This window comes from Cynocephalus volans, chromosome 11, assembly GCF_027409185.1.
Source record: "Cynocephalus volans isolate mCynVol1 chromosome 11, mCynVol1.pri, whole genome shotgun sequence".
NCBI lineage: Eukaryota > Metazoa > Chordata > Mammalia > Dermoptera > Cynocephalidae > Cynocephalus > Cynocephalus volans.
Window position 1 is genome coordinate 80828933 of NC_084470.1, and position 12898 is coordinate 80841830.

Sequence of the window (12898 nt, forward strand, 5' to 3'; positions counted from 1 at the left end):
ACTCATCCCTACCACAATTCATTTAGTTCAAGCAAAATCAACAATATTTAATCTAAGCACATTCTGCACAATGAAAGGGTCCAGAGACCTTTTTGGATGTTACTGGAACATCCAGGACATCTTAATAGTTCCAAGTACAAACATTCCGGGCAAAAAACAAATTACTGGCTGCCCCCAAACCTACAGAAATCTGCATTCCAAAAGTTCCTTTGCAATTTACTTTCTAGAGACTTAGAATGTTATTTTCCTATAAAAATACTATTATAAAGAGTAGGTAGATTCTCACGGCAGCATGCAAGTTCAGCAATTCATTATAAACTTGAAATAGAGTACTCATGATACAAAGAGCTTAACAAGCAGGCAGCAATGTTTCCATGGGAAAATACTTTCAGAGTTCCACTGAATCTACCAGAAACATCTCTTCCTGAGCAGTGCGACCTCAATCCTTCCTCTCTTCCTCCACTTTCTCACCTGCCTGAAATCAGCTCCTCCAGCCACAGGGCTGGGAAGCACTCTCATGCAGGCAGGCGTGGGTGGGGGCATATTGTAATGTATTCACGGGACTTGCCTCAGCTAAGTGAATATTATGAGAGCCATTTCCTGACAAGAGACCCCAATTCCCTCTCCCCAGAAACCTGGAGTTACCCCCTTTCTTTCCTCCCTAGTCTGCACACTCCACAACTCCCCTCCACCCCGCAAAAAACCTTCTGAAAGCCGTGCGATGAATAACTTTGGAATTTGACAAACCAGGATCTAAATCCCAGCTACGATCTAATTGTGCAGCCCCTGTGAACCTCTGCTTCCTCAGTGTAACATGAGTCTAGTGACACCTCAGTCATAGCCCTGGGTTTCCTCTTGGTTCCTTTGCTGTAACAAGTTAACACAAACGTGGTGGCTTAACACGACACAAATTTATTATCTTACAGTTCTGTAAGTCAGAAGCCCCAAATCAGCCTCACTGGGCTAAAATCAAAATGACAGCTGGGCTGCGCTTCTTTCTAGAGGTTCTAGGGAAGAATCTGTTTCTTTGCCCTTTCCATTTCAGAGGTTGTCCTCATCCCTTGGCTTGTAGCCCCACATCACAATGCTGTTCTCCCTCAGCTTCTATCATCACATGGCCTTCTTTTTTTTCACTTCGACCCTCTTACTTCCCCCCCTCTTATAAGGACCTCGTGATTAGATTGGGCCCACCTGGATAATCCAGGCTACTTTCCCCATCTCAAGATCTTTAACTTACATTTGCAAAGTACCTTTTGTATATAATGTAACACATTCACAGGTTCTGGATAAGCACGAGGACATCTTTGAGGGGTAGAAGGGAACATCATTCTGTGCCACAGGCTGCTGTGAGAATTAAATGAGATAATACAAGTCGAGTGCCAAGCACAGGGCTTAACACATTCAATAATGTTGACTTCCTTTCTCTCTATCTCCCTATTCCACTGCCAGTCCTTGTTACTCACTGGTTAACCTCCTACTGAGAGTACATATCCTCCCTCAGCTTCAGTGTCCTCACTTGCTAGCCACAATTTTAAAAAAGGGAAGGAGTAAAATGTTTTGCTTCATTATTTCGCCTGGACCAGATATAAGGTCATAAATGCAGTATAATTTGTGGTCTTTGTAGATAACTCTACATTTCGGAGGATAAAAAGACTGACATAACCCCAGGCATTTCAAAACACTAACTGGACTGAGAATAAACCCAGACTCTTACCACAGCTCTGCACAACAGCCTGTCCTGCTCTTCAGCCTCATGTATACCCTCCCCTTCTGGCTTGAATATGCTCAAACCACCACACACTAGACTTCTTTCCATTTCTGGAACATGCCAATTCAGTCCCAACTCTGAGCCTTTGCATTTACAGTACCCTTCTAATCATTCAGAACTCAGTGCAAACATCACCTCCTCAAAGGGGCCTTCTCCAGGCATCTTGGCCAATGTAGTATCACCCAGTCTCTCATATCACCCCATCCTTTTCCTTCAGCTGCCACTATCTGTCATTATCTTGTTTATTTGCTGTTGACATGATCACTACCTTCGCCCCAGAATGTTCCATGTGGGCAGAGGGCTCATCTTTCCTCTTCTTCACTGCATCCCCAGCACTGTGCCTCGCATTCAGTATCAAATCATTCCTTCAGTAAATTGTGCTTGAGGGCCTGCTATGGGATAGGCACTGTTCTGGGTGCTAGAGTAGAGATCCAGTAACAAACAGAGACAAGGTTCCTGCTCTCACGGGAATCAGAACCGGCAAACAAGAAAGCAGCCCTCTTTCCTTTCTCCCTCCTCTTCCCCTTGGCCTCCAGACTGAGGACCTCCATGTACAGTCACACAACATGCACACAGCAGAAAATGAATGTACACAGCAGCACACACCCCACCCAGGCTTTTTCTTTGCACAGTCACACGCAGAGGCCCTGTTCACACTGGACCCTAAAGAGAAACTGAAACAAACTAAAAAGCAAAGTTAGCTGGGGTATAGAAATCTAAGGCATCAATCAACCAAAGGGAAGGAAGAAAACAGGATGAGAATTGTTAAACTACAGCAGGAAGACAAGTATTTTCTTTTTTTTAAAGACTCATGATGGCTGCTAGTTATTAGAGCTATTTAAAGATGGCATGGCCAAGAAAAGGTCATGTAGGATTTAAATCAGACTTATATAAGTTTAGGCATAGATAAGGCGGAGACAACCCACAGAGAAAATGAAGCATGGTGTGCACATCTGGCCAGTGAGTCTCCTGCAGGTCCCCTGGTGCAGCCAAGGGAAGGAGAAGGCCAACAAGCCTGGTGTCCTGCGGCTGCTGGCAGCAGTGGTCCCAGGAGCTTGTTGGGTTGGTGCCCAGAGACTCTAGGATTGCTGCTGCCGGCAGCTACCGCTGCTGCCAGAAGCTTGTTGTGAAGCCGACTTTGAGCAGCCAGGGCTGTTTGACAACTGGAAAAACGTGCACATACAATAGTCATGATGCCATGAGGAAACAGTAATGTTGAGGTGATGCACACAAAGGTCTCAGCACAGTGCTATTCAAATCCCCTGGAGCAAGCCGAGCTTGAAGATTCAGACACTTGCAGAGTTTAGAAAGGTAATATGGTACACACACTGCATTTTATTTAACCCCCCTCTAAGAAGTATACGGTAGCACCCCATATTGAAATGCATTACTGTCTCTACAGCAAAATTTCTGAATGTGTACACTAAGGGGGATTTAAAAAATAACTATTAAAAACATATCAGTTAAGATCAGATTTTGCCACCAAATTAAAGTTAAAAAAACTTTTAGTTTTTAGATCTTTTTGCGATCCCAGCATTGCACACATGGGGTTATAAAACTGTACTATTAGTAGTGTACTATTTACATTACAAAACCCTTAGAGTTTTCTCACATGTTCAGCTTATTTGTTCTTGATGGAATATGCATTCAAATTGTTTAAAAAAGCAATGTTCATTGAATTACAAGAATTTCTGACCTAAAGGGACTTGGCCTAGGCTCACATTACAGCACTCCCGCATCATGTCAGCAACCTGTCACACATCTCTCAAAAGGATCTTCCTTAAACAGCAGCAGCAATTAAGGAATCAGGTTCCCTGACCTCAGGAAGCACTTTTAGTCTGAATGTACAATCTGTACTTAGCCTGTGTGACACTTACCACCATTCTTATATAGCTTTAGACTGGCAAGCCCAAAACAGACTGACCACAAACTAGCTCTTGGCCAAACAACTGAGGTCCATTCACTGTATTCCAGCTGTAGACAAAACTGACTCTATTCTAACTACCTCAGAGATCACCAGGGAATATGATTAGACAGAGAGAAAATGGGCAGACCATAATCCAGCAGAAAAACATCTAAGTTTTCAGAAGGAAATATTTCATCAGCATTATTTGTTCCTAAGTAAATCCCAGTTTTGCTCTTTTTAAGGAATACTGAGAATATTTTATATTTTTCAAGGGCAGGATTTTTACAGCATTCTATACTTTCCAAAGAGTTTTCATATGCAATATCTCCTTAAATTTTCAAAATAGCATTATAAAGTAGGTGAGCAAACATCTCAACTTTACAAAGAGAAGACAAAATTTTGTGGTTGAATAATTGGCCTGGTGTCCCAAATCTAAACGGAGGTTGAAGTGGGACCAGAACCTAGGTCTTTCACCTTTCCTTGGTATAATTCAAACGTCTTACTATAATAAATCACATTTTAAAAAGGTTTAACATCCTCTACTCAATCACAGATAAAGTAAAAGAAAGGGCTAATCCCTGTTTCTTTCACTAAAAAAAGTTTAAGAATCCAAGTCAGTGCTTCACCCTTACATCATGTAATATTCCAGGTGACACGTTCTCTACAAAACATCCTATGTACAAAATAATCTGAAATTTCTCTTCTCATTTCACTCATTTCAATCTCCCCACATTACCTAAAATGTAGAATTTCCTATGTTGTTTGAGGAAGAGAAAGTAATATTATGCTTTTTTAGCCTAATTGACAAATCATCAGGTTTTAATGAGAGATTACACTTAACCTCCATCAAGAAAAAAACAGATAATAGTGCCTATTGTATACCAGGAAGCAATCTGATCAAAACATACAATCTCATTCTCACCAGGAAAATTTTGTTTCATTTATACGTAAAACAGAAGATACATCATGCCATAAGTACATGATCTACATTTGTCGTATGTATAAAACATAAACTTTCCAAGGAGAGGGGGGTTCCATTTTGTATTCTGGAAACTTCATGTCTAGAATACTGATGAAGGGGAGAAAAAATAAAACAATGGGACATCTGTAAGAGCAGTAAGACTGGGTAGAGCAGCCAGCAAAATGGAAGGGAATGAACGTCTGTGTGATGATTATGTGCAAGGAGGTATGCCATGTGCTCTAAATACATCACCTTCTATAATCTTTATTAAAAACCACCAAGTGTAAGCAGAACTGAAATTAAAATATCCAAAAGGGAAAACCCTATATACCAAGATCTTTCAGAAAGACAACATACCTGTAACCGCTGAACCACTCCTGATCGTAAGTTTCCAAATCCATAGTGGCACTGTGGATTCAAAGCACTTTCTGATGACTCTTCATAGGGGATCTGTTCAATTTCCCAATCAAACTCTTCATCGTCTTCTTCTACTACCTCCTCAGAAAGTTCAGAAGTGCCTAAATGTGTTAATTATTAATTTTTTAAAAAGATATTAGATTTCCTAGGTAAAATTAAGGGAAGAAAAAGTACACAAAAAATTGCCTGCATGTGTGCACCAAAAGACATGTGCATGAATATTCATAGCTCCACTATTCATGATGGCCCAAAACAATAAGGAACCGATGCAAATGTCCATCAGCAGTAGGAGCTATAAATAAATGTGGTATATTCATACAATGGCATATTACATAGCAATGAAAGTAAATGGACCTCAGCTACGATATAGATAAATCTTACAAAAAAACTTTTTTTAAGTGAAAGAAGCCAGACAAAAAAGAACACACACTGTATGAATTACATATGCAATTCAAAAACAGGCAAAATGGAGGATAGTGTTACCTTGAAGAGGAGACAGGGCAAAATAACTGGGAAGAGACACAGGGTGGGATTCCAGGGCACTGGAAATGTTCCAACTCTTGACTCAGGTGGTGTTCACTTTATGTAACTCATTGAACTGTACACTTATGATCTTAGCTCAAGAGGCTAATATTTTGCCAAAGAGAAGATGCTGCTTCAATTGTCTAAAAATATGACTAATCTACAGGTTCTTTATGTCTTTTAATTATATCACCAAATGAACTTTTTTTTTTTTTGAGACCGGTAAGGGGATCGCAACCCTTGGCTTGGTGTCGTCTGCACCACGTTCAACCAGTGAGCGCACCAGCTATCCCTATAGCCGCGAGCGCCACTGCGCTCTGCGCTCCCGGCGCTGCACTCTCCCGAGTGAGCCACGGGGTCAGCTCCCAAATGAACTATTTTTACATGTTTTCACATGATCATCTTATCTTGAAGTATTTTCTCCAGTATCCTATTCCCTATATCCTATTTCCCCTAGAAACACACAGCAAGTCAATATTTCTGTTTGCCTTTATTTCCTCCAAACTGCAATATACATACCTATTTCTTCCACAAGTGGTTTTGCTGTCCTGGATTTTCTTGGTGCCAGAAGAGCAGTTAACATGTTCAGCCCTTCAAAATGCTGGCCAGGAGTTTCTTTGGGCAATCGAATGGTAAAAATTCCTTAAAGATAAATTTGTTCTATGTTTAGAGAGATAGATTAAAATATTCAAAGACTTCACAAATATATCTAAGAAATATTTGTCTTGGTAAAACTCTATATGAGCTCCAAAATTATGCCCTTTTTATAGATTTATTGAATATAAGTCAAGATAGAAAAAGGCTCAAACAGGTTTTTCAGAAACTATCAAGACAGAAAAAGGCTCATACAGGGTTTTTCAAAAGTTGTCACTTCTATAAGAAATTAATCTGTTAAAGCTACAGAATGCTTTAATCTTACACAGTACCACCTTAACCTATTGAAAATACTAAAAATCCAAATCAAAACTTCTAAAACTCAATTGCCTGAGAAGGTAATAGCTTAGCATCAACCGATAGTTATCTATATCTCAACTAGAAAAAAAAAAAAATCAGGATACTTAATCCAGTGGAGCATAGCAGCAGTTTTAAAAATATGCAAAGTCTTAAATAAAGCAATTATGGCTTAATAAGGTTTCTTTGATATCGCAAGAGATATGTACATCCCCAAAGTCTAGGACAGACTCAAATTCTACCTATGTACTTCTTTTCTTTACTTGACTGAGTTTATCAACCTCATCTAGGCTCCCCTATGAACTTATTACAGTATTTACCACTCTTACATTTTAAAACATTTTACCTCTTTCAAGTGTACTGAACTGTATATCAAATGCAACTCAACCCAAATACTTCCCCATACACACTCTTCCTAAACTCCTGTGCACTTTTAAAATTTAATAACTTTGTTTCAATATGCAACCTATCTGCAATTAAAAGCAGAGTTACTACCTAGGAAGGCAGTTTCATTATACTTCATTATCACATTAATTACATTGCATTATGAGTTAAAACTTTGTCCTTTAACTCTTCATCTCACCCCCCTTCCCTCACCCTAGTTCACTGAGATCAATAAATATTCATTGAATAAATTACACGAGAGCACACAAGGTATTCTTATTCCAGATGCAATGATAAAGGGAATACCAGTGGCTTCTATAAAAGGAAAATAAATGGTTTCATGGCTAGTTGAAACAAGGGGCTTATCAATCACGAGAAGAAAATTCAATTAGCCCTTAAATGCCACCCATGGATAGTTTCTCTATTACCTACCTACTTTTATTAAAATTCAAATTTGAGAATTTTACAAGAAAGATTCCATTCAAAAGCTTATAAATCATCCACATCTTTTATAATCTATTGCTTCACACATGCTAATTTTTACTTTTTAAACACCTACTAAATATAGGGGATGTGCCTCTAGAAAATAGAACCAGAGTATTTAACTAACTTAATTTCACTTTGAAGAATATTGTGAAATACTTTAAAGGACTGAGGAAACTGTAATTTTCAAAAAATCCACAAATAACAGGCACTGAACATTAAGAAAAAAGAAAGAGTGACAGGAACCAATTGCACGTGCAAAACATTTAAAGGTCTCTACAGTATCTTAAAAGATTATTATGTAGATACTCTAACATGAAGAACCCAGAGAAAAAAACTAGCAAAAATTCCAAAAGCAATACCTTTATCTGCATCATAGGACCCTTGTTCATTTCCATTTTCTACAATTCTTCCAGGAAGAGTTAATCTGCAGATTTAACACAAGGTCTCATGAAGTCCTTAAATTACAACTAACATAATTAGCCATCAACAATGGTGTACATTTATCCATCAAAATCTATTAACCATTTTAAAAGGAAATTCCTCAGCATTTCTTTCACATTTTACAAGCTAAATGACTTAGATTCCTTCCCCATCTAAGAAAGAAGAAATTAGAGATGACTCATCTTCCTGTTTGAATGCATCACCAATAAAATATACTGAAAAAGAAAGGCCACAATAAATATTAGTTATCATTACCGTTACAGTACTTTCCCATTCTAAATGAATAAGAGTTATTTATATACCTGGTGCCTGACACAGGCAGGTGCTCAATAAAATTACACTAATTGGCTTCCAAAAAAAGAAAAAAAAAGCCAGAAAATGGGAAAGAAAAACAACCAATTGTTAATATCAGGACAATTATTACCTTTAAAAAAAGCAGAAAGCAAAAGTGTTTTTCTCAAATCTCATTATTACTAAATGGGGATTTCCCCCTCTTTTGTACTAAAAAAATGAACAATTTCCCTGTTTCCAATTTTACCCTGGTTCAATCAGGCCCCAAAAGATTTATTCTAAAACAGAAATCTGGGGCTCGCCCGTGGCTCACTCGGGAGGGTGCGGTGCTGATAACACCAAGGCCACAGGTTTGGATCCCATATAGGGATGGCCGGTTTGCTCACTGGCTGAGCATGGTGCTGACAACACAAAGCCAAGGGTTAAGATCCCCTTACCGGTCATCTTTTAAAAAAATAAAAATAAAAAAATAAAACAGAAATCTGATTGTCATTTTTCTATTTGAAAAAGCTTTGATGGCTACCGGACACCTACTAGATAGTTTAAACTCATTGGTCAGACCCACTCCTACCACTTCAAACATAAAATTTGAGCCTCCTTTCCTCCTATGCTCCTCCCCCTTGCTTCCTACTAAATACAATGAAAAACAAAAAAATAAAATAAAACTTGGCAGACCCAAAAAGGCCCAGAGCTTCACAATTTTGTTGCCTCCGATCTCAAAGTTTCCTCCAGCTACAATGCATTTTCAGAACCAAGATTCTTTCTAAGCACAGAATAAGGAGTCAGCTTATGGATTAATTAGTTTGTTATAAAGGTTACAAACACTAACTTTTGTGTCAGAATCTGAATGAAGTCCTAACTCTGCCATTTACCAGATATATAACTTCTTTGGACAAGTTAATTAACTTCAAGAATTACATAATACCTCGTCTGTAAAACGAGGGAAATAACTACTATCCCAGGGTTACTGTGAGAACGAAATGGTGATGCAAAGAGCTTAATGGCCGGCATAGTATAGATGAACATTCAGAAAAGGAGATTACTACCAACTCTCTTCTCCTAAACTCTTGATAGATGTAGAGTTAAGCTCTTACTGCATAGGAGTAAAATCATATTTGTTTACAGATCTATCTCCCTGGCTAGACTCTCAATTCCTCAAGGAGAAGAACCGGGTTTTATTCATCTTTAATATACTGTAGCAAATTGCATTTTCAAAAACTGCCCATCTCACATCACTCCTCCCAACCATGGGGTCTATGCCCCCTCCCCTTAAAATTCAGCAGGCTTCCTGAAGCTGTTTTGATCAATACAATAAAGCAGAAGTGACACTATGTGATTTCTGAAGGTAGGTCAGAAAAGGTGATATGCCTTTATGCTAAGTTGTCATATATATACATATACACACAAAACTATATACATTATTAACTCCATGATGCACAGTTATAATTCTGGCTTTAAACACTTATATTTATATTAAAGAAATTAAGAGGGGAGGGAGGTGATATGGATTCTAACTTGCTTGCTGGAATACTTGGTTTTGAAAACTTCAGCCACTACATTAGTGGTCCAACTCCCCTGAGGAAACAAACTAGACCATGTAAAGAGACCACGGACAGAGGCCCTAAGACTACATGAAGAAAGATGTCCCACAGCCTCCAGCTGCTTCAGCCCTTACTATTCTGTATTCCAGGACCAGCCACCATCTGACCACAATGGCATTAAAGACCAAGCCAGAACAGCCCAGCCAAGCTCTTACTGAATTCCTTATCCACGGAAACCAGGGCAGAAAATAAAATGACTGTTGTTTTACACCATTATGTTTCACTGGATATCCAGTACTAGATAACTGGCACCTTGGGCCCTCAAATAATATAAGGCGTCTTCAAAAAGTTCTTGGAAAGATTTGTATACCTTTTAGTTTCATTTTTCCACGAACTTTGTGAAGCACTCTCATAGCATCTACCATTTATTGAACACATAATTATCAGGCATGGTAATAAGCACTTTGCATGCATTATCTCAATCCTCACATCATTCTTTAAGTTCATTAATATTAGTCCCATTCTACATATTACATGACTGAAACTGGACATCTCGCCCAAAGTCACAGAACTGCAAGTGTGCTGAGTGCTCAATCCCAAGCTTCTGCTACCCTACGAACGGTACTTCAATTGTTTTACAAGTATCCTCTTATTTTATCTTCTTCAATTCAGACTTAAGCAAAGTGGTTTTCACCTTAAAACTTTTATTTTACTGGATTTATTTTACTTTACAATCCTATTTCATTTTACATTTTTATTTTATAGTGAGAAGGAAAGTAGACAATAGGCTATTCTTAAGAACTTCTCTCTGAGCCTCTGATCCCTCATTTGTAACACGGGCTTCTTAGTGAGTTTGGGCTGCTATAATAAAAATACCACAGACTGGGTGGCTTAAACAACAAACATTTATTTCTCAAAGTTCTGCAGGCTGAAAGTCCAAGATCAAGGTGCTGGCAGATTCAGTGTCTGGTGAGTGCCCTCTTCCTGATTTGCAGAACTTCTTGCTGTATCATCACTTGGTAGAGAGAGAGGGGGCTCTGGTCTCTTCCTCTTCTTATAAGGGCACTAATCTCATCACGAGGGTTGTGCCCTCTTGACCCCATCTAAACTTAATTACTTCCCAAAGGCCCCATCTCCAAATACCATCATATTGGAATTAGGGCTTCAATATGAATTTCGGGAGGACAGAAATATTCAGTCCACAGCAACGGGTAAATAATAAAACCTAGTTTGGAGGACTATCCTAAAATCAAATATAATCCACATAAAGCACTAGCCTCGAGTAAAAATTCAATAAATGTTTGCTACCGCCATCACCTTTTTCCTATTCTTCATGTCTTGGTTTAAATATTCTTTCTTCAGAAAGGCTGTCTCTGCCTCCTTCGTATAAATATGGGTGCCTTTTTATTTTCTATCGGTGCACTTCTTTCTCTTCATACCTCTTACCACAATGTGTAGTTAAATTTTTAGTTCATTGTTTTTCTCTCCCCACTAGCATGTAAACTACAGGAGGGCAGGACTTTGTCTTTTCAGGACTATAATCCCAACACCGAAGCCCAATAAATAAATTAAAGAAATAAATGAATAAAGAAACAGGAAAGCACAGTATACTCAAATAGGTAGGTTAAATTAGGGTCTAATAGAAATTTGAGCAAAACTGGTTCATGCACAGTGAACGAACCGGAGTGACTGGAGGGGAAGGTTTATACTATAAAAGTACTTGGGCAGGAAAAGTAGGCTGGAGTCACACTTGAGAAATACTAGGAGACTGGATTTTTACCTAGTCCGAAAGAACAGAACAAGTGATTGGCAATGTTTTAGGAAGAACAATCTGGCAGTGTCTCCTGGAGAATGGAGCCTATCTCCAAGGATCGCTGTCAAAGTAAGATAATGCACAGACTGCTTGTCCCCACACGCTGAAGGTGATCACTGTTAGCTGTGGCTACTGTTATGGCTCTGCGAGAAGAAAAATCTAAAGAGACAAGGGCCGACGGCCCCTCGCTGAGACCTGCAGGAGGCAACCATAACCTAGGCCAAACCATACAGTGAAGTAGCAGATGGCGAGGAGGTAGAACTAGGCTAACCTGGTGTCAAGGGAGGCAAGGAAAGTGAGAATTTCAGGAAGTAGAGAGCGATCAACCAAGAGGACCGAGAAAAGCCGAAAGGACCGATCAGCTGGGAAGTCACCGAGGATGTCAGCGCGCGCGGACCCCGGGCAGGGGAGAGGCTGGGAGAGCGAACGCGGAGCAGAGGGAAAGAACAGAACAAGTCAGGAAGGGACGAGAACGAGGGCGACAGGACAGAAACCGAAACAGTGACACGGTCCAAACGCCACGTTTTAAAGTGATACCTAAATCTCTTTAATGTGGGATTTAAGAAGATTTAAGAAGGAATGAACTTCTGCAGCATCCAGAACACACCGAAAGCTCCAGAAATCTCGGAAAAAGGCACTCGTTAAATCAGGCACTGCTCCCTCAACAAGCAGTTATCTAATGAATGAATCCCCCAAATACGCTCTGTGCACCGCCAGACACCGAACTCGCCTGAGAAAGTACGGCTTGGCGTAGAACTTGAAGTCGACGCCCTCGAAGTAGACGTCGAACTCGGCGACCCGGGCGTAGGGCACGCGGATGGCGATGGTCAGGAAGTCGGGGTCCTGGCTAAGGTCGAACGCGGGGGTCAGCATCGTCGCGCCGGACGCAGGTGCCCGAGCCGGTCAATCTCACGGCCGCCGCGGACCCGCCACTCAAACTCTCCAAGTCCCCACGCACCAGAACAACCCGTTTAACAGAGCTTCCGGAAAGCAACGGAGCTTCCGGATCGAGGCGGAAGTGCTCGCGCGTAAGGCAGAAAGTCCCGCCCCACGGCGATCTCCATGGAAACGAGACGCTGTTAGTGGAGAGGTGGAGCTGTTAAAACAGCCGGGAAGAGAAAGGGCGTAGCGAGAGGTGCTTGGCCGCGGGAGTTAAACCGAGGGGATGACATAGAAGAACCAGAGCGAGAATCCACCTTAGACCCACCAAGCCTCTTTCGAGGTTCTTAGAGATAATCTTAAAATCATTGGCTTTGCAGGTAGACGTGCATTTGAATCCATTCTCGGCCCCTCCCCAGCTGTGAGACCTTGGGAAAGTTACAAAACCTCTTTATGCTTCAAATATTTCCTCTATAAAATGAGGATAATTCTAGAACCTAGCCCCATAGAGATGCTGTGAAGATAACGTGAAATGTTG

General features: G+C 40.2%; 1 protein-coding gene across 1 annotated transcript in view; it reads right to left on the bottom strand.

Moving 5' to 3' along the window:
* The window catches only part of SHQ1 (SHQ1, H/ACA ribonucleoprotein assembly factor), a 106937-nt gene extending 94494 nt beyond the window's left edge, over positions 1–12443 (bottom strand). The window contains exons 1-4 of the mRNA XM_063114575.1: positions 12212–12443; positions 7755–7819; positions 6094–6216; positions 4993–5153 (exon numbers count right to left, since the gene is read on the bottom strand). Coding sequence (XP_062970645.1) covers positions 4993–5153; positions 6094–6216; positions 7755–7819; positions 12212–12354 — 492 coding nt within the window. The 5' untranslated portion in view covers positions 12355–12443. The remainder of the gene's footprint in view (positions 1–4992; positions 5154–6093; positions 6217–7754; positions 7820–12211) is intronic.
* Between the last annotated feature and the right edge of the window lie 455 nt (positions 12444–12898).